This window comes from Citrus sinensis, chromosome 5 (assembly GCF_022201045.2).
Source record: "Citrus sinensis cultivar Valencia sweet orange chromosome 5, DVS_A1.0, whole genome shotgun sequence".
Classification (NCBI taxonomy): Eukaryota; Viridiplantae; Streptophyta; class Magnoliopsida; order Sapindales; family Rutaceae; genus Citrus; species Citrus sinensis.
This window is the reverse complement of record NC_068560.1, coordinates 6034530-6056437: the sequence shown is the minus strand read 5'-3', so window position 1 is coordinate 6056437 and position 21908 is coordinate 6034530. Positions and strand designations below refer to the sequence as shown.

At 42.7% G+C, this 21908-nt stretch overlaps 2 protein-coding genes and 1 pseudogene across 3 annotated transcripts; 1 reads left to right on the top strand and 2 right to left on the bottom strand.

Moving 5' to 3' along the window:
* Window positions 1-3370: 3370 nt before the first annotated feature.
* LOC102628444 (uncharacterized) lies at window positions 3371-7077 on the top strand. Of its 2 annotated transcripts, none has more exons than XM_052440410.1 (6): window positions 3371-3642; window positions 4265-4316; window positions 4651-5500; window positions 5586-5759; window positions 5924-6303; window positions 6413-7077. In XM_052440410.1, the coding sequence occupies exons 3-6, from the start codon at window positions 4651-4653 to the stop codon at window positions 6956-6958; spliced, it is 1950 nt and encodes a 649-aa protein (XP_052296370.1). In that variant the 5' UTR covers window positions 3371-3642; window positions 4265-4316; the 3' UTR covers window positions 6959-7077. The 2 variants fall into 2 exon arrangements, with proteins under 2 accessions (XP_052296370.1, XP_052296371.1); XM_052440411.1 differs by having other exon boundaries at window positions 4648-5500.
* A 972-nt stretch (window positions 7078-8049) lies between these two features.
* Window positions 8050-13914, bottom strand: LOC107175134 (uncharacterized). The gene has a single exon (XM_015526509.2). It carries the CDS (start codon window positions 13912-13914, stop codon window positions 8050-8052), a length of 5865 nt encoding a protein of 1954 aa, XP_015381995.2.
* Window positions 13915-20707: 6793 nt separating this feature from the next.
* LOC127902068 (40S ribosomal protein S2-4-like) lies at window positions 20708-21667 on the bottom strand (annotated as a pseudogene).
* Window positions 21668-21908: the final 241 nt, after the last annotated feature.

Sequence of the window (21908 nt, the reverse complement as noted above, 5' to 3'; positions counted from 1 at the left end):
AAGCTTTTATTCCTCACTCGTTTACATAATAAATTGGGCCAACAAATATAATTAAAATTTAGCTTAAGCCCGCGAATGAAAAATCCTATAATCTTTAATTTACTTCAAGTTTTGTTGTTTTAAGCTCGGTTTATATCTAAATGTTAATTTATTAGCCTGTTTAATAAAAATAAATTAACTAAAATCATAAGTAAAAGAATCTAATAAATCTAAGATTAGAGGATAAAATATGTAAATAAATTATGCCATTAATATATTTACAAAATGTGCAGTTGCTAAATCTATTTGGGCTCGGTGTTTTAATCTCTTCAAAAGTTAGTGTTGGCGATCCTGACAATCTCGGTGACTCGTGGAATTTGCTTGTTACCAAGTGCTTTTCGTCTCGAGTTCATAATGTTTGGGTGCTTGGTGGTTTGTATCTTACATGGTCTTTGGTAGGCTCGTAATGATGCGGTCCATGAAATGATGGAATCTCTTCAACTTGGATTCCAAATATTATTTTCAATTGTCGTGCTCAAGTTCAGCTTCTTGGCCCTTCTTGGCCTGGCTTTATCTTTTTTGCAATCTGATTTGTTATTGGCTTCCAGATTAGTTTCAGTAAGGCTCCTAATAAGGTCACTCCTGTGCTCCGGCTCGCCCCTTAATCTTGCTGGATTAAAGCCAATAATGATGGTTTGTGACAGCTCGGACATCTTTTATGGCGGCTTTGCCAATTCTTTGGGCATTCGCTCTAGTTAATTTGCTGAGATTCAAGCTATTCTTCATGCTCTCGAGTTTGCTTTTGACAAGGGCTGTTTTTTCCTTTCGGTTGAGAGTGCTATAGTTCTGCAGTGTCTTGGATTCATAATGACTCGTATCAACTCCGCTCGAGTAAGATGGCTTCAATGAACATTATTTTTCTCATGTTTCTCGTGGATGAAATGCAAATGTTCAATAGTAGAGCTCCCCTCCTACTGAGGTATCTAGTTTGCTTCTTCATGATCAGATGGGATTCCCCAATTATCGATTTCACCAGTATTAGTTTTTTTTTTTTTTTTTATGGGATAATTTTCTTTTTTGTAAGTTATGTTGTGGGGTAAGGTTGTTATATCCCTCCCTTTGTTTGTAAAGATTTCTCACTTTTAATTTACTTGCCTCAAGGTTTTATTTTAAAAGGAGAGAGAGAATTAGGGTGTATTAATTATGCTTGTTAAATATAATCCCGATTGCATATTTATTCTGTCTTCAAAAAAATATGTGAATTACATTAACCAATGAAATAAGGATTGTTCTGAACACCGAAGTCCATGGACTCATGGTCGAAAATTTGTTTCTAACCAAAAACTGTACTTGGGCCGAAGATGGACTCATCGGCCCTTGGAGCTAAAATCTCGGGCTTCACGTATGAAACATTAAAAATTAAAATAGTGGAGTTATTTTCAAATGACTTGTTTTGTTTCTACTTTCTATCATGAATTTCAAATAGCCAATAATTTTATATTCCAATTAAATAACTTTTAACAATTACACTTGGAGATAATCGTTCCGAAAGGAAAAAAATAAAAATAAAACTTCAATATCAAACTACTTAAATGTCAGTACGAGTATTTTGCTCAAGGGGAAACATAAATTATGAAGGAATCATGGTTCAAAAATTAGAATAACTAATAAACAAGCATCCTTTCATTGTTTTACCATTACACAGACTATTAATCATGAGGTAATGGATTGTTAATAAGTTATAGAAATATCCTTATTTAAGATCATATATTTTTTTGTTATCAAAATAAATAATATTGTTTTCAACTGATTTTGGGGTAGGAAAATCCAAAATCAATCTTCAACAATGAATTTATATTTTTGGGGGAGATGGGGTACCTCACTAGTTTATTGTGTGCGGTGCGGTGTATCTGAAATGCGGGGAGGTGAGAAAGGGAGAGAGAATGGTAACAATGGTGGAAGATCAGAAACAAGAGAGGTATCCTTCAAAATGAGCTTCACGCCTGCAAAACAATGAAATAGAGGTTAGAGGTGAAGCCAGGGGTACCCCGGCGTTCACACTCCGACGCTCAAGTTAGCAAACTCAAGCTTTTATTGCAAAGAGAGCTAGCTAGCCCTCTGTAAATTAGGGTTTAAGGTTGAAGAAAACCTCTTTTTTGGAGTGTGAGTGTTTTTGGGCGAATGAGAGCATGATGGAGAATGAAACCTAGGCGCCTTTATATATGGAGTACCTTAGCTGCCACGTGGCATACCCTTTTTGGCTAACGTCCTTTTACCGCTTTTATGATTCTTGGGGCCGTTATGTGCATGTTCGCGGCGTATCTCATCTTTTGGAAACGTGGCGTGCGCTGGAGAGTGGTCCAGGGTACCTCTGCAGTAGCTGTCGGGTAGGCGGCTAGGGACCACTGTCCTTGGGACAGTGTCCTTCACTTTTGGCAGAGGTAGCAGACGGCTGTCCCTCCTTTTAGCACGTCGCTTTTGATTCTTAATTCTGACAAAATCAAATGATATCTTTTAGGAGGCGGAGACGTTTCTCATGGCGGATATTTTCGGTGGATTCTCTTGCATCCGCTTTGCCGGGTACCTCGAATTACATGGGGTACCCCCTATTACGCAGGGTACCCCTATCTGTATGGGATACCTCTATTTATATGGGGTACCTCTATTTGTATGGGGTACCTCTATTTGTGTGGGATACCTATAATTGTGCAGGGTACCTCTATTTATACGGGGTACCTCAAGTCATGTCGGGCACCTCGGATTATGTAGGGTACCTCCGATTGTGCTGATATCATTCCATTGGCTGACACGTGGCGCTCTATTACCTTTCCCATCTTTCCCTCAAACAACATCCCCCTAGTTTCTTTTTGGCGAGAAGTATTGGAGGCAAAAGAAACTTATTATATGAGTGACACGTGGCGATGCGGCTGGACCGGAGGGTACCTTGCTTAGCTTCTTCCCTTGACTAAACTTTGTGTACTTCAAACTAAAAATCTTCTCTTTGTCTTTTCCTTTTCCCGCTTTTTTTTTTTTTTTTTTTTTTTTACACGATGAGAACGAACAGTTGTCTTCATATGTCTCTCTCCTTTTTCTTGGGAAGTGGCAGCCGTCTGACACGCAGTTTGAATTTTGAAAATACAAATCTCACTCAAACATCCCTGAACTCCTTTCTTGAGCAACGTGTTCTGTCAGGTTGAATTTAAAACTCCTGACGTGTGTCAAAGTTTTGAAAATCCCCAAACGAACTCCCAAAAATTGATTATTTCCAGTAGCCTTTTTCTTCCATAATTTCGTCTCTTCTTCTAGCTGGATCAACATTATCACAGGTAAAAATAAAAATTTCTTTACTCTTTTTTTTTTTTTTTTTTTTTTTTTTTTTTTTTTTTTAGCCTTGTTCATCTTCCCTAGGCTTTACTCTCCCTTTACTCTTTTTCTTTTATTTCTTTCCCATTTTCTTTCTCACGTTTCTCCTTCCTTTTTCTCTCTTTTCCTTCTTCCTTTTCTTTCTTTCTTCTTTCTCTTTCTCTCTCGGCCGGCGTTGATCTGGTACGTTTTCCGGCGTGGATCTCGGCTGCTGCAGTGGCGGTTTTGGGCTCCAGATCTGGTCAGTTCAAGGCGATTTCCGGCGGTTCACGGCGAGATCTCAGTCCGGCGATACACACGGTAACCCCTCCTTCATCGTTTCTTTATTTTTCCCTTGGTGCTTTCTCTCTTCCTTCCCTTTTCTTCTCTTTTCCGTTTCGGCTTGGTGTTTTTCTCTGTGATTTCCGGCGTCGGTTTGGTGTGGTTGCGGCCGGCGTTGGTTCGGTGGCTGCAGCCGCGGCAGCCGGCGTCGGTTTGGTGGTTTCCGGCGTTAGTTTAGCGGCTGTAGCTTCTCGATTTTTCTCTTTTTTTTTTTGTTTCGACCGGTGCTTTTCTCTATGATTTCCGGCGTCGGTTTGGTGTGGTTGCAGCCGGCGTCGGTTCGGTGCTTGCAGCCACGACAGCCGACGTCGGTTTGGTGGCTGCAGTCCCCTCTTCCGTGTTGTCTTCTCTGTTCTTCGTTTTCTTTTTTTTTTTTTTTTTTTTTTTGGCTGGCGTCCTCCTTTGGCGGTTTCCGGCATCCTTCTCGTGATCTCCGGCGTCGGTTCTCGGTGGTTGCAGCCATGACAGCCGACGCCGGTTGCTGCAGCTTCTTCGTTCTTCATTTTATTTATTCATTTGTTTATAAATAACTATATATATTTAAGCTTATTTTTGTTTTTATACTTGCATATTTTTACCCACTATTTTTGGTTGCCTGCAGCTTCATTTCGCCGCGATTATCAATCCCGATCTGTTGAATTGGTGAATCACAGGTATCCCTCCTCGCTTCTCCTCCTTTGGCGCATTCACAGTGGCGCTATTTTGCATACTCTGAGAAAATTTTGTTTTTGGTTTTTGTTGTTTTTTTTTTTTTTTGTTTTGTTGGTTGGTGTTTGCATTTGGTGGTTGATGTGTGGTGGATGGTGCTTGGTATGGATATATTGCTGTTTGGAAAACATGTGGCTTGTTGGATGTGTTGTTGGGGGCTTGTGGATATGTTGTTGGGTGTATCGTTGGGTGTATTGTTGGGGAACTTGTGGATGTGCTGTTGGGGGCTTGTGGATGTGCTGTTGGGGAACTTGTGGGTGTGTTGTTGGGTAAAAGTAGATGGGCAAAAAGCACACGGGACCCCCGATGAAGCGACGTAAAGTTGGGGCTAGTAGGGTTGACAACCCTCCTGCGGGTTCCCCTTCCCACATCTCCATCAGCGAGGGGGATCGGTCCCCTCCTAATTCCTCTAGGAGTTGCAATTCTCGTTCTGAGCCCCCTCCTCCTAGGAGTACCCCTCGTGTCAGCCCACGCTTTCCTAGTAGACGGCCTACCCCTCATCCTCGAAAGAAGGGTAAGCCAACCAAGCCTAAGGTTCCAGCTCGTTCCTCGGACCAGCCGCCTAAATCTCCCCCTGCCACACCTTCAAAATCTAGCAACCCTTTTTCCCTAGGCATTAGGAGGGCTACTTTGGGGGAGTTGGAGCAAATTAGAGCCAAATACAATATTCCTCCGTCTGTCCAGCTTAGGGTACCCCATGTGAATGAGCGACCCGAGTGTCCAAAGTCTGATGGGATTGCTCTCCATATCGACCTCTTCGATCTAGGACTCCGCCTGCCCCTCCAACCATTCTTTATGAAAATGTTTAATTACTTGGGGGTAGCTCCTGGGCAGCTGTCCCTTCCAGGGTGGAGGACACTGACGGGCTTACATGTGTTATGGTTGGAGGTCGTGAAGCGCGACATTTCTGTTCGGGAGTTGAGGGGCCTTTACCAATTCAAGAAGCCTAAGGGTCCCGGCATTGCTTACTTCTCTCCCTGGGGTGATCATGGCCACATCGTTGAGGGGAACCCCGCCTTGAAGAAGGGTTACCGAAAGGGATGGTTTGTCGCTGAGGGTAGGTGGGGGACAGAGACTCTAGGTGAGAAGGGCGACCCCGTGGAGGTTTCTCATTCCTTCAATGTAGACTGTAAGTATCTCCCTTACTTATGGTTTTTAATCGGAATCTTTCGCCTCAATGTCTCACTAACCTTGAGTTCTTTATGCTTTCACAGGTGTGACATGGGCTAAAGGATCATGCCCAGTTCAGGAGGTGGGGAGAGAGGTGAAGAAATTTATGGACAGGCTTCGAGGTGCACAGAGGGGTAGTGATGTGCTGGAGGAGAGCCGATTATGGAGAGCGGGGCTGATTGACCGAAGTCCTACATCTGCTCCTGGGGGTGACTCATGTATGATTTGGGTGTCGGGGGGTATCCTATTATTACTTATGGGACTGGGGTACCCCATTATTATTGCATTCTTCGTTTCGCTTCTCCGCTTTCCATTTCTTATTTTTACTTTTGCAGTACTTAGTACTTGTCCAGCTAACATAACTTTTGTGCATTGGGTGCAGTCATGGAATCGACGGGTGATGCTTTCGACGCCTTCTTCCAAGCGGTAGTGGGCGGTGCTTCCGGATCTCAGGATTCGGCGGTACCCCCGAAAGGCTCCCGACCTCCTCGAGCTCCCGGTCCAAAGGGGAAATCTCAGGGTACCTCCCACAGCGGGTCAAAGGGTACCCCTCGCTCGAAGAAGAGAAAATTCGGGCTGGTTTCTACTTTCCCCGATGAGTTACGTGAGGGTGACTTAGACCCGGCTTCTAACAAGGAGGTTTCGCACTTGGCTCGCCACTTTTACTACTCTGCTGAAAATGTTACCTCCGAGGTTGCTGAAGAGGTTGACAAGATGAGCTTGAGCCAGCGTTATGGTCAAGCACTTAGGGCTACCCAAGAGGTAGGCTTTCTTGGGGTACCCTGGGTGTACTCTTCATCATTTTTTTTTTTTTACTTATTTGATCTTTTCGCCATACACATATATTTAACATGTCTTGCATGACCCGCAGGCATCTTTTCTCTTTAGCCACTGCCTTCCGGATCTCGACTCCCTTGTTGCCGCACAGTCAGAGGTCGACAAGTTAAGGAGTGAGCTTCAAAGCCGTCAATCTCGTGAGGATCAGCTCGCTCGAGAAGTTAAAACTCTGCAAGAACGCATTGCTGGCCTATCGGGAGAGAAAGCTAGGGTGGAGAAGGATTGTGAGGAGTTGAGGGCCACCAACGGGGATCTGCTATCTCGGCAAAAGACGATGGCGGAGGATGCATTCTCACTCATCATGACGGAGGTGTGGAGTGTGGATCCGGCGTTGGAGGTACCCCGCGTGCAGAAATTCGTCAACAAGGCTGCCATTCTGAAGACAATTGCGGAGCGGAAGAAGTCTTCCCAGGCACGGTCGGGTACCCCTTCTGGGTCGCCTGGGGTACCCCATCAGCCTCAGTCGTTGCCCGCCTCGGATGCCCCTATTTCGGCGGCTCATATTCCGGGTACCTCGGAGTCTTCTGCCGATCGCCCTCTAGAGACGGATGTTGGGGATCGCGTTCCCCCCTCGGTGTAGCCTTCTCACTGTGCTCTTGTTTATCGGATCTATCCACATTTTGCTATTTGGACCTTGTTTATTTCTTTTTGGTTTCTCGGGATATTTTGTTTTATTGAGACTTCTCTTTTGTTATGATATCATACCATCTAGTCCTCTTGTACTTTGCATTATTCTGCAAATGAATGCTTGGCTAAACTGTTATCTTACAAATTCCTAGGGTACCTCTCATTTCATCATTTTTTTTTTTAAAATGGGGTACCCCTGGTACCTTAACAAGTATTCAACATCAGGCGCCTGCTGGTTTACACTGAGCGGCGAATTTGGTGCATGCCCTCCTCGGCAACCATGGCGGATTTTCCACAAATAGGTAATCAAAACATCGTCGCGACATCTCGATCAAAAATTGAAAGTGCGCAATTGGTCCAACCAATCAATTTCTTATTCTTTCGAAGTGCTCTCCGAATTTTTGAATAGCTTATCCCATACTTTGCAAAAGTACGAGGACGGAGGTGTGGGTGTTCTCATACCTAAGCCGAACTTCGTGCCGCTAGGGTATGCCGGTTTTTCTTCACCCTCGGGTCTTCTTTGACCCTCCCTCTCTTTGTCTAGGTAGCTTTGTCATGCTTCCGCAGAAAGGCTACCCCTAGGCTGTTCACTCCATTGCCTATCTTGGCTTTACACAGATCGTCACGATCTAGGCATATCAAGTACCTTGGCTGGTCCTGTGATAGGTTAGTCATAACTGACAAGCGTATGGCGAGAATTGCATATAACCAGATGCGAGGGTATATTAATGGCGATAAATGAATGTAATCTGCATTCTAAGATCGAAGTGGCGAAAAATAAAGAAAGAACTCACATCATATTTGTTGAGAAAGAAAATGCATTTATAGATAACGAAAGCGTTGATCAATACATGACTTAGCTTTGTTACCCTGAGGAGAATGGGAGACCGCAAGACCTCCTATTCTTTTCATTTGAAAATTAAAGAAACTCTAAAGTTGTAACTGAACAACATAGGGCATTTGGGGTACCCTATTTGGCCTATCACACAAAAACATTAAAGAAAGCAAATAACAGCAAAAGACTAAAGGTTGAGACACTGTCCTTTAGTAATATTTCCGTAGCATTGCAGCGTTCCAGGGGTGCCTCACAATTGTGCCATCCATGTGGAGTAGCCTGTATGCACCTGTCCCAACGGGTTTGTCGATGCGGTAAGGTCCTTCCCAATTTGCCCCGAAAGCACCTTCGTAGGGTACCCTAGTGTTCTGAGTTACCCTTCTCAAGACCAAGTCTCCTTTCTTGAAGGATCGAGGGCGTACCCTTTTTTCATATAGACCCGAAATGCGATGCTGATATATGGCTGTCCTCAGTTCTGCTCTAGCCCTTTTTTCAGCCACCAAATCAAGGTTTGAAGCAACCAAGGAGGTGTTCTCGGCCTCATCGAAGTATTCAACCCTGTGAGAGGGTACCCCGATTTCTGCAGGAATCACTGCGTCAACACCGAATGCGAGGGAAAACGGGGTCTCCCTGGTGGAGGTGTTTTGAGTAGTCCGGTATGCCCACAGTACGCCAGGTAGCTCGTCTACCCATGCTCCCTTTCTTTCCTCTAGCTTCTTCTTCAGGATACCTTTGATAATCTTGTTAACGGCTTCGACTTGCCCATTAGATTGGGGGTGGGCAGGTGTAGCAAATCGGTTGGCTATCCCCAACTCCGAACAAAAGCTTCGAAATTTTTCATTATCGAATTGCTTGCCGTTATCACTGATAATTGCATAAGGGATTCCAAATCTGCAAATGAGGTTCTTCCAAATGAATTCGGTGGTTTTCCTTTCTGTGATGCTTGTTAGTGGCTCCGCTTCCGCCCATTTTGTAAAATAATCTACCGCCACGATTGCATGTTTTGCTTGCCCCTTCCCGGTAGGTAACGGGCCAATGAGGTCCACTCCCCACATAGCGAAGGGCCAAGGGGAAGATATAACTGTTAGCTTCTCTGGGGGTAGGTGGGGTACCCTGGCGAACCTTTGGCATTTGTCACAGTTTCGTACCATATTCTTGGCATCTTCCCGCATGGTTGGCCAGTAGTACCCCTGACGGAGAGCTTTTTGCGCCAGTGATTGTGCTCCATAATGATTGCCACAAATCCCCTCATGTATCTCCCTCATGACATACTCGGCCTCGTCGCTTCCCAAGCATTTAAGGTAAGGAAGAGTGAACCCTCTTCTGTATAGGGTATCCTGGATCAGGCAATACCGGGCAGCTTTATACTTTAGTCTTCTCGCTTCACTTTTATCTGAGGGGAGGTCTCCATCCTTGAGGTGCCTTATGATAGGCTCCATCCAAAGTACCTCGTTGGACAGTGATCCTACTTCCAACGGCTCTAGGAGATCAATGCTGGGGGCGGGTATGTGTTCTGTTGTGATGGGGCCGGCTGACTGAGCTACACCAAGGGACGCCATTTTCGCTAGGGTATCGGCTTCGCTGTTCTCCAGTCGGGGTACCCTTTCCACTTTAACCTCGCAAAATTGGGACATCAACTCTCTGGTTTTTTCGAGGTACCCCTTCATGTTTTCCTCTTTCGCTTGATATTGTGCGGTAATCTGGCTTACCACCAACTGTGAGTCGCTCTTGACGTGTACCCTTTTTGCTCCCAAAGCCTTCGACATCCTCAACCCCGCTATGATTGCCTCGTACTCGGCTTCGTTGTTTGAAGCCTTGAATCCGAATTGCAGGGCGTAGCATATTTTCACCTTGTTCGGGTCGATTATAATAACTCCCGCGCCACTTCCGTGTGAGTTAGAGGAACCATCCACATATATTTCCCAGACCTGCTCCTCTTCATCGGTAGGTGGGGTATCTAACAGGTATCTCAGATCGCCTTCACCACTTGAGTCATTGGCGAATTCCGCAATGAAATCAGCAATGGCCTGAGCTTTAATCGCCGAACGAAGCTTGAAGATGATGTCGAACTCACTTAATTCGAGGGACCATCGGAGAAGCCTTCCGGACATGTCTAACTTCTGAAGGATTTGCCGGAGGGGAAGGTTGGTGACGACTGCAATGGTGTGAGCCTGAAAATATGGTCTGAGCTTCCGTGCGGAGACAACCAATGCCAAAATGATCTTCTCAGAGGTGGGGTACCTTTTTTCGGCATCAACCATAGCCTTACTAGTGTAGTAAATAGGTCGTTGTACCCCATTATCTTCCTCTCGGAGTAAGACAGAGCTGGTGGCATGCTCGGATACGGCGAGATATAGCAGCAGCACCTCTCCCGGCTCAGGTTTGGCAAGTAGTGGAGCATTCACGAGGTACCCCTTCAGTTCTTGGAAAGCCTCTTCGCAATCGGGTGTCCATTGGAGCTTTTTACCGGTCTTCAAAGCTTTGAAAAAGGGCTTACACCGGTCGGTAGCCTTGGAGATAAAGCGGCTCAAAGCAGCTACCCGGCCTGCCAAGCTTTGAACCTCCTTGATGGTGCTTGGCGATTTCATGTCAAGAACTGCGCGAATTTTATCGGGGTTGGCTTCAATCCCCCGTTGTTGTACCATGAAACCGAGAAACTTTCCCGAGGTTACCCCGAATGCACATTTTTCAGGGTTTAGCCGCATCTGATGTTTTCTCAAAACGGTAAAGATATCTCTGAGGTGCCCCAGGTGTTCCCCCGCATGCACCGATTTGGTGATCATGTCGTCTATGTACACCTCCATGGTGCGCCCGATTTGTTCTTTAAAAATTTTGTTCACTAGCCGCTGGTAGGTAGCCCCGGCATTCTTCAAACCAAACGGCATAACCTTATAACAGTATAACCCCCGGTTGGTGATGAAGGCTGTTTTCTCTTGATCGGGTTCGTACATCGGGATTTGGTTGTACCCGGAGAAGGCGTCCATAAAACTAAGCATTTCATGCCCCGCTGTTGCATCAACCAGCTGGTCCACCCGAGGAAGCGGGAAGCTATCCTTGGGGCAGGACTTATTCAAGTCGGTGAAGTCCACGCACATGCGCCACTTTCCGTTTGATTTCTTGACAAGAACAACGTTGGACACCCAATCGGGGTACACTGCTTCCCGAATAAACCGTGCTACTAATAGGCGGTCTACCTCTTGTTCAATTGCATCGTACCTCTCTTGATTGAAGGCGCGACGCTTCTGTTTGACCGGTTTATTATGCGGGCTGACATTGAGTTTGTGACATGAGAGAGAATGTGGGATACCCGGCATATCCGAGTGGGACCAAGCAAATACATCGAGGTGCTCACATAAGAAGGTGATGAGTTTCTCCCTTTGTTCCTTCGAGAGGTTGGAGCCTACTTTCACTGTCTTTGTTGGGTCGGTGGCGCAAATCGAGACTGAAATAAGATCTTCAACTGGGGTACCCCGCATTTCATCTTTCAATATTCGGGGATCCAAAGGTGCCTCAACTTCACATCTGGGCTCCTCCTGGTCCCCGTGAGGTACCCTCGAGCTATCCCCCGTAACTGCTTCCATCTCCCTTGGTGAAAACTCCAACTTTTCTCGTGGGTGGGCTACTTGAGGAGATTTTTTCAGTACTGTTCTTCGCTGTCTAGCAAGTGCTCGCTTTGAGGGGGAAGGTGTGGGCTGGCTGCCACTAGGGTACCCCTTCATTGGCGGATCTGAAGCGATTTGGTAAGTGACTTTGGAGGCCACGGAATAACATCCACGAGCCGATTGCTGGTCCCCTTTAATGGTGATAACTTCTTGGGCGGCCGGGACTTTCATGGCGAGATAGTGCATGGATACCACCGCTTTAGTTGCTACTAAGAACGGCCTACCCAATATAATATTGTAGGCACCCGGGTGATCTACAATAAGAAAATCAATCATATGAACAACACGGTGAGGTACCTTACCAAGTGTAACGGGCAGCGTAATGATGCCTTTTGGTATAACCATATCTCCGGCGAACCCAATAAGAGGCGTAGCATATGGGGTGATCTTTGGCGACTCAATCAATAGCTGATCCAAGGCGCTTTTGAAAATGATGTCAACGGAGCTACCGGTATCTACGAGAGTTCTTGCTACCTTACCAGTGGCAACCTTCAACGTAATTACGAAGGCATCATCGTGGGGGTACGAGATGCCCTCCGCATCTTTTTCTGTAAAAAGGATAGGCGGGGGATGGTGGGGTACCTTCGGTGTACCCCATTCATTAAGGTTGACTTCTCTGCCCATATTGGTGGTTATCGACAACGATCTACCATAGCCTTTGATAGCCCTCCTAGATTGGCCCGCTAAAGTCGGTCCGCCCATGATCATTCGGACATACACGCCTTTCTTGTGTCCAAGGGGTACCTCTCGTTCGGGACTGCCATCAGCTACCCGCTTGCCTTTATCATGTTCCGCAGATTTCTGAGCTTCTCTCATGCCAGCAACAAATTCTTTGAGGTACCCGCTGAGAATCAAAGATTCAATTTCTTCTCGCAAGGTGAAGCACTCGGCTGTGCTGTGACCAAAGTCCTCATGGAACTCGCAATACTTCAGGCTACGCTTCATGTTGGGGTACTTCTTCATTGGCTTAGGAGGGCGGAGGAGGCCACTATCCCGAATATGGTAGAAGATCTGCTCTGGGGATCGATTCAGTGGGTGGTAAGATTCATACCGAGGCCTCGGCGGTGGCTCTCGCTGATCCGGTGGTGGCGATCTTGGAGGTTGGGGTACCCTTGAGGCACCCTGAGGGTTATACCCTCGTCCCCGCAAGGCAGCCCGTGGAGGGCTCCGTGCTCGGGGCACCCGCGGTATTGGGGCCTCCACCCTCTTGGGCTTCTCCTTGTTCTTTGTAACATCGGCCTTATCTTCTTGGCGCTTCAATTGGCATTTTTCGTCCATCTCCACTTGTTGCAACGCCCGAGAACGGGCTTCCCCATATGAAAGTGGACGCTTCTTTTGAAAAGAACGCCATAACTTACCCAACCGTAAATTTTTCTCAAAATGTGTCAATGTGTATTGGTTTCCAAATGCTCCGGTCCGCAGCACCTCTTGGTGGAAACGACTTACATACTCCGCCAAAGGCTCGGCTTCCCCTTGCTTGATAAAGGCAAGTTTGGAGGCTACCCTATCTTGAGTGGAAGCATAGGAAAACTCTTTAGTAAATTCAGATAACAATTGGTGTAAGGAAGATATGCTACCCGCCTTCAAAGAGCGAAACCATGACTTCGCGGGGCCCGTGAGTGTGTGTGTAAACATCCTACACATGGCGCTCTCATCTACACCCTTAATAAGCATTTGGTCACGGTATAGCTCAGCATGCTCCGAGGGATCAGTGGTACCCGAGTATTGGGGTATCTGAGGCATGGCAAACGCCTCGGGGAGAGCTGCTGTCCTAATCTCCATAGTGAATGGCGATTGGTAGGTCATTGGCGTTGGTGCAGCTGTGATGTTTTGCTTCTCGGAGAGGAGCTTCACTTGGGCTTCCAGGTTCTCCATCTTTTCCACAAGTTCGAGGGGTACCCTCGGTGTACCTGATGATGTCGCCGCCATTTGAGAAGCCCTTTTGGCGTTTAACTTCTCACGGAGATCCTCGTGGGTACGCTTTGCACGCCTCGTACCCTGGCTACTGCGGGAATTGCAAGAGGCGGTGGAACGCTCGTCGCGGGAGCCCATGGTTTGAAACTTAGAACGGGTACCCGATGGCCTAGGCTTTGGCTTGCTGGCCTCGGGTACCCCTCTTCTGACCATAGCTTGGTCGTCCGTTTGAGGTGGTGGAGCTTCTAGCGTCACTGGTGGAAGTGAACTTTCGGGTGCCCGAGATCCAACCGCCCTAAGTATTGCGTGAGCAAGATCCTCAAAACGCTTGTGCGAAATAGGTTCTTCTTCTTGGCGAACACCCGTCGACTGCTTGACACTCTTGCCCTTACTGATGCGGGCTACCCTTCTCGCGGGATCACTGCCTTCACTGCTGCTGTCCTCTCTCATCCTTGTAGGATCCCCCATTAAACCTTCGGGAGGTACGTCGGGTGCCATGTATTGGAGTACACACAACAACTAGTTTGGTAACCGTGGAGGAGGCTTTTTGTGCGTCTCCCCACAGACGGCGCCAATTGTTTTCAACTGATTTTGGGGTAGGAAAATCCAAAATCAATCTTCAACAATGAATTTATATTTTTGGGGGAGATGGGGTACCTCACTAGTTTATTGTGTGCGGTGCGGTGTATCTGAAATGCGGGGAGGTGAGAAAGGGAGAGAGAGTGGTAACAATGGTGGAAGATCAGAAACAAGAGAGGTATCCTTCAAAATGAGCTTCACGCCTGCAAAACAATGAAATAGAGGTTAGAGGTGAAGCCAGGGGTACCCCGGCGTTCACACTCCGACGCTCAAGTTAGCAAACTCAAGCTTTTATTGCAAAGAGAGCTAGCTAGCCCTCTGTAAATTAGGGTTTAAGGTTGAAGAAAACCTCTTTTTTGGAGTGTGAGTGTTTTTGGGCGAATGAGAGCATGATGGAGAATGAAACCTAGGCGCCTTTATATATGGAGTACCTTAGCTGCCACGTGGCATACCCTTTTTGGCTAACGTCCTTTTACCGCTTTTATGATTCTTGGGGCCGTTATGTGCATGTTCGCGGCGTATCTCATCTTTTGGAAACGTGGCGTGCGCTGGAGAGTGGTCCAGGGTACCTCTGCAGTAGCTGTCGGGTAGGCGGCTAGGGACCACTGTCCTTGGGACAGTGTCCTTCACTTTTGGCAGAGGTAGCAGACGGCTGTCCCTCCTTTTAGCACGTCGCTTTTGATTCTTAATTCTGACAAAATCAAATGATATCTTTTAGGAGGCGGAGACGTTTCTCATGGCGGATATTTTCGGTGGATTCTCTTGCATCCGCTTTGCCGGGTACCTCGAATTACATGGGGTACCCCCTATTACGCAGGGTACCCCTATCTGTATGGGATACCTCTATTTGTATGGGGTACCTCTATTTGTATGGGGTACCTCTATTTGTGTGGGATACCTATAATTGTGCAGGGTACCTCTATTTATACGGGGTACCTCAAGTCATGTCGGGCACCTCGGATTATGTAGGGTACCTCCGATTGTGCTGATATCATTCCATTGGCTGACACGTGGCGCTCTATTACCTTTCCCATCTTTCCCTCAAACAAATATTTTTAAAAGAAATAAATGTGTGTTTATTAAATATTGAGCCTAAGAAAATGATTTTTTTATCATATATTGAATATATGAAAATGATTTATTTGGAATTATTTGTTATTTTGTTTCATCTTTATTTTTTTAATATTTGTACGGGGCATAGAAAAATATGTCAGTTCAGAGAATAAGAATCATATTTCTATGGGTAAGGTGGGAATAGATTTTACACTCTTTATTCTCATTTTTTATGGGTCCCATAAAATTGATTCTAATTATCAATTATATTTTTAGAAAGTAAACACCATCATTCAATCTGATTTTCCATTCGAATTATATAGTCTAAACACGCCATTGTTTTATTGTCTAAGGATGCCAAAGGATGTCCTAGCAGTAAATTTTATTGTTTTTTGTTTATTGGAATCATGAAGTTTCCTTTTATTTTTATTCTTATAATCTTCAATGCCATAGTTGTATGCATTTTATGACAGGTAAAGCTCACTGCACCCCTTGCTCAGTTGTAATTTTAATTTTCATTTAAAAAAAAAAATTCCATCGTTGTACTTAATTTTCTGCTCAGTAGAAATGACAGAATCATGGTCCAAAAATCAGTCATGTTATTAAACAATCACATTTTCATTTATTTATTTAACTAAGAATATACAGATTACATATACAACACAGAGAGGTAAAAGGATACAATGCAAATATGACTAGAGTGGACCTTTATTTATTTATTTATTTAGATGAATCTCGTTATAGCGAGGGCTTTTATTGAAAAAAAAAGTAAACGGAAACACGCAAATTAATTGCTTCTCAAACACATAAATAAATTATAAAGAGCAGGATGCAATCAAGGGTAAGCCTCAATGAGAGACCATAGCCCCAGATTAGGAGTTATCTTATAGTGGCTGAAACCTGCTGCCAAGAAGAGCTTCTTCCAGTCATAGACACTCCCCTCTTTACCATTGAGAAAAGTCGCCATGAGCAGGTCAAAGCATAGCTGTGTCTCCATTGTTTCTTTGCCTTTCGTTTGGTTTTCGATGGCCATGTCTATGATCTATAATCACTTTTCTTCCCTCATCTTTGCTTGGAATTGATTCTTCACATTTTTTTTTTTAAGTATCTTAAGCTCTCTTCATCACTCCAGTCATGCAGAATCCACTAGGTATGTTGATCAGTTAATTTTGTCAGATTGCAACAGTTATTAAGAATCTGTAATATAATCGGAATGCAAAGGTCAGATACTCATTTAGGCCATAAGGTTTAATTTGAGCCAATTATCTAGTTAACTACGCTTTGTATTTTTTAAAATTGCCAGAACTTCTATAATATATACTTGCTCTATTAGAATTTACTTAATTAATTATTCTCTTCTTTCTATTTATTCCAAGTCAATTGTGTTTGAATTTTTATATCAGATGATAATATTATTTACGTTGAAAAGAAACATCCGACAATTAAGAAAGTCAAGGCAAGGATTTTTAGGTAATTTTCAAGATATATGTATTAAATGAGCAATTGACACAAACTTAAGGACTAAAGGAAAATTACTTAATTTTACAATTTTTTTTTTCCTTTCAAAGATATGGAAGGATGAACAGAAATAAATTATATTTTTTGGCCTCTAACTTCCCAAGATTTAAACTCGGTGTTTGGGGTAGGGAAATACCGCTACTAGATATTGATGGAATGGAACAAAACCTACACCCTTCACCTTGGAATTACCTTTGGGTGATCTAAAGCCTTGAGGAGGAGTCTAGCTGGTTGCATGTGCAAGATCGGCCAGGAGACTAGAACCTGGTCGATCGTTCCAGATACCTCAGTTAAACTCGAACTATCGAGCTCCTCCCAGAAATTTAACCATAGCGTCCATGTACACCTGGGCGTTGTAACCGCAACTTAATAACTATTTTGTAAACGAGCGCATTAATTTACGATTTAAGTGGCGCATTCAATCCGATAACAGCCATGCATTGAAAAGGACGCGATAATCTCGGGCGCCTATACGAACCCTAAAAAATCCAGAAAAAAAGGTTTTTTTTTTTTTCCCAGATATACAAATTTTCTTCCAAAAAAAGAGAAAAAAATGTTTTCCTTGAACCGAAAAAAAAAAAAAAAGATCACGAGAGGAGTGACGTAAGTTTCTTATAAGAGAACCCAATTACTAACAATTCTCAGTCATTGCAGGTGACAACGGAACGGATCGTACGTGGCTGATGATATCCACTCCATCAAAATGGTAGTAGACAATTCCCCATTAAAACAAATTGTAGAGCTGATAAGGCAACCTAATCGCTATCATAAGCTCGACCAGATTTTCACATCAACACTTGGTTCATCAAGTGGTAATTTTACAACTTCTTATAAACTCTTAGTGACATATAGATGATAAAAGTAAAAGATAAAATTCATTGTTTAATTACTTTGAGCAAAACCACATTTGCAGGAGGTATTGCCTCAAACTCCAAAAAAAATTCTAGATTATTAGTCCCCCACCAAATTATCCACCATAAGAGGCAAATTAAAACAATGCATTTTATATCAGGAAATGCTGTAGCAATGGCTCTTGCCATAGTTCCTGTGCCACCACCAACATCGACCAAGGACTTCAAGCCCTTGAAGACCTCTTTACAATCTTCAACCACAATACTTGTTATACACTACTAGAAAAATGGTCTTTACTGACTTTAGAATAGTGTCAGAAATTACTTTCACTGACACTTGTTAATTGTGTCAGTAATCTGGGAGTCAGAAAAATAGTGACACTTGTAAGTGGTGTCAGTGATTACTATTACTACAGTATCACCGATATTATGACACCATAGTGTTAGTAGTTATTGATATTTTATTAGTGTCTATGATTACTGTTACCATGGTATCACTAGTTAATTTATTTTTAAAAAAATAAAAAATTGAATTGAATCATTGCCTATTGATTTATTGGTAAAATTAAAAGCACCACAAAATAACAAAAAGAAATTAATTTATATCACAAAATCTTTCATTTCACATTTAAATATTATTAGTATATATTACAAATTCAACTTCAATAGCCAAAATATGAGATATCCTACTCTCATAACTAAATAATCCAAATTCAATACATAAAATTTCTACCATCCAATCAAATGCCTACTACTTGTGGCTAAATTTAATAAATCTAGAAGCTAAATTGAGAATGATGACTGTCTTTCCCTCTTTGAATATGAGTAGTATAATTGCGTTATCACAGCAGCAGCTTCTCCGTTCAATAGACTGTATGGGTTAGGATACAAGTGAAGTTGAGGAATAAACACTTCAAACACATTGAGCAAATATGCATACATGGAAAAGGGAGAAAAAATTAGCTGCCAATTCCCAACCATTAGAGAAACAATGGTTAATATAAATAAATCTATTTTGTTCTAAAGAAAAAATATTCATACACTATTTATAAGTAAACTCAGTTATTTCAAAGAAAAATTAGTGAACAAGGAAGTTGTAGTTTATTTCCTTAAAAATACCAGAGAAATACAGTTTATTCAACTACAGATATAAATAAGAAAAAAGGGAGTTAATGATTATTCTCTTTTGGTAAGGTTATTTATAATAAGTTAATGACTCTAAATAGAGTAAGAACGATAACTAGGTAAAAATACAATTACTTGTTAAAAATTATTCACTAGATTCCCAGTAACTACATCATAATGTTGAGCAATTAATTACTAAGACATCAGCCAAGTAGTTAGTGTAGGGACTGACTTCATTCATTCCCTTAAAGAAATCCAATAACCTTGTTGCCTCCTTATTTATATGCATACTTCCAATGTTTAATTATTTTGCTGCAGAGAAAGAAAGTTAATAGAAATGACAAACTAATAGCGTTTCTGCAATTTTCAGATAATCACACAAAGCATTTCTTTTATAAATTAACCGTCTACTTGATCGATTAAGCACATTCTTGTTAATTTCCTTAAACTCCTCTATTTTATTTAATAACTTAATTTCAACCTTCATCACTAGGGAAAAAATTTTAAAAAATTAAAAAAAAAACACTTTCGCAGTGGTGAAGGAGATGGCTAAATATATGCACAGCAGAAAAAGAAAAATCCTCACCGTGTTGGAATTGCTGTAGCCTGTACAAAGGTGTAAGCATGCGTAACCTTCACATTTTCTTAATTGACATATCACTCCTGCGGTAAAAATATAGAGTTCTTGAAATAATAATAATAATAATTTTAAAGATTATACAAATAAAATTTTCCAAGGTGAAGTCGCCATTTCTGCATATAGCTTCGGGTGACCAACAAGGAACTGGAATTTAGAATTTTGCAGTTTGAATAATTTTAGCATATATAAACAACTGGAGTAATAAATTATTATATGTATATATTTAAGGATCCTATTGGAAAAGTATGTCAAGCTCAAATCTCTGTATTTCTCAAGGAACAACCAGGAGAGTATAGATTGGTAGGAATATGGTGAATTCAATAAGTAGGGGGGTTTGGGTACTATTTCTCAGTAGAATCACTTGAACTACGTGTATATATACATATATATTTGCACATTTTGTGAAGCTGGGTGCTCTCCTTTGATTTATGCCTTGATGGAAAGCGAATAAAGAAAGAAAGACCGAACTTGGTTTTCTATTTTTGTGGAAAACTAAGAAGACCAAAAATCATCAGAAGCAAGGTTCGGTTGGTTAGAAAAGGAACACGTGAATCCAAATTAGAAAAACCACCAAATGACGGGCACATAAGTGACACTTACCAATTTGATATAATGGCCATGTTTATTCTTGAATGGTTTTGATGGCAATGTTGAGAACTTGTGTAAGTCTGCACCATTCACATTGAAAAGAACCTGTGTAAGTCTGCACCATTCCCTGTGTAATTATTCGACAATTTTTTTTTATTTTTTATTTTTAATTGACAAGTACATTATTTTAGTTTCTCATCCAATGGAAGCTAGCTGCAGTATAATTTATACAACCCAGTACTAAAAAATTACTGCAGCCAATCCAAGAAGTACAGGTAAAGTCCAAGCATGCATCATCACTCAAGCCAGAATAACATCTCACATTATTTTTATCATAATTCGAGCACATAAATCCAAAGAAAAATTTGACAAATGAAGATTATACGAAAGCTATATATTATAAGTGGAGCATTTCATGTCTAGCCTACAGCACAAACATTTTATATGACAGTAGTTTGAAATTCCATAAATATCACTAAATTCTATTTTTAGTGTAAAAAATGTTTAATGTCGTTCATCGGCAAAATAAAGTTAACCTTATAGTGACGATCACCCTAAACACAATATTTTCCAAAGTAGATATAATAAAGGCTATTTGGTGCCAATAAAAGAAAAGAAAGTAGCAGAGAAAAAAACACAATAAAAGCTAAATTTTTACCTTCTTGTTTCTTCCAAGTAGCCAAAGAAATAATACCTTTTAGTTTCTTCCAAGTAGCCAAAGAAACATAGAAGCTCTTCTTCAAATCACTTATTTAAACCTAAAAGAACAATTAAAACAAAAAAAAATCAAGATCTAATGATAATAAGAGAGACCCGAAATCATAAAATAAGAAAAGAAACAAGAAGTTAGGATTTTGAAGGCAAATGGTGAACATGTGCCACCGGTTTAACAGGATCATGGCTAAGCACTTTTTGACAATTTTTTTTTAGCCAATGATAAATAAACATCCATTCAAGAAAACTCTGATTGTAAAACTTTAAAGCAAACAATTGTCCCCAAATAGCAACATACTAGTCCTGCAGCAATAAAAAACAGAAAAGTCTGTAACAAACAAAGCTATACTATAAAGTCGACCAAAATGCCTTTCATTCTAATGCTCTCCTCTCCATGCAGCCATAAGTAGCTTAAGGCTCAACTTGATCAACTTTTGTGACGACTGCCTTGCTGATGGGCTTTGCCGTCAAAAGATCTGTGTACTCTTGGTATGGAGATTTCACAAAGCGAGTCTCCCTCCAAAAGTCAGGTGTAAGGAAGCCATATGTCTTCAACAAACACTCAAAGGTTGCCTTGACAAAGTTTCCAAGAGTCTTGGTCGACCCACGAGAAGATGTGAAAACATCGTCAATACCAGCAAACTGCAACACCTTCTTTGGAACCCTAGCCGCCATAATTCCGGCACCACGTGAGGCCGGAACCATCCTCACGATGGCACTGCCACACTTATCGGTCACCTTACACGGCACGGTGTGTGGCCTCCCGATCTTGTTACCCCAGTAACCCCTTCTCACCGGAATCACCGACAGCTTCGCCAATATGATAGCGCCACGGATGGCAGTGGCAACCTCTTTGGAGCACTTAACGCCAAGACCCACGTGGCCGTCCGTGTCACCGACGACGACGAAGGCCTTGAACCTCGTCCTTCAATTTGTGGTCGATAAGCGTGTCGATGATTTGATACTCCTTGATTGGGAGCGAGTGGAGGTAGATTTGCTCGAGGCTCCTGATCTTGCCTTCTCTCACCAGACGGCCGAGTTTCGTGACTAGGACCCACTTCTCTTCTTCCTCTCTGCGTCTAGCGCGGCGACGGTCACATGGGCCTCCACGGTCGCCGCGGCCACCACGGTCGAAGCCGCGTCCGAATGCACCACGCTCGCCCACTTTTTGACAATTTGGATGTTAGGGATTTTTCAGATCTGGGAAGCTTAGGAGGGAACAAATACTTTGGTAGAGGGAGTTGAAAAGTTGTATTTTGGATAAGATAAGACTTGTCCATTTGTTTTGTTTTTATCCACTCAAAAAACACAACTTTAAAAAAATTAAAAATAATTCGTAGCCTAGTGGTCTTTTGATTCAATGTAGAAGCTCTAGGTTTAAGAGGTCTTGGGTTCGAATTCGGACTAAAACAAAATTAAAATGA

Excerpts from the sequence above, each read along its gene's own strand:
- LOC107175134 (XM_015526509.2), bottom strand. The coding sequence starts at position 13,914 with ATGGCACCCGACGTACCTCCCGAAGGTTTAATGGGGGATCCTACAAGG.
- LOC102628444 (XM_052440410.1), top strand. The coding sequence starts at position 4,651 with ATGGGCAAAAAGCACACGGGACCCCCGATGAAGCGACGTAAAGTTGGG. Across the intron at positions 5,760-5,923 it reads TGCTCCTGGGGGTGACTCAT|TCATGGAATCGACGGGTGAT; the intron begins GTATGATTTGGG and ends CATTGGGTGCAG. Across the intron at positions 6,304-6,412 it reads CACTTAGGGCTACCCAAGAG|GCATCTTTTCTCTTTAGCCA; the intron begins GTAGGCTTTCTT and ends CATGACCCGCAG.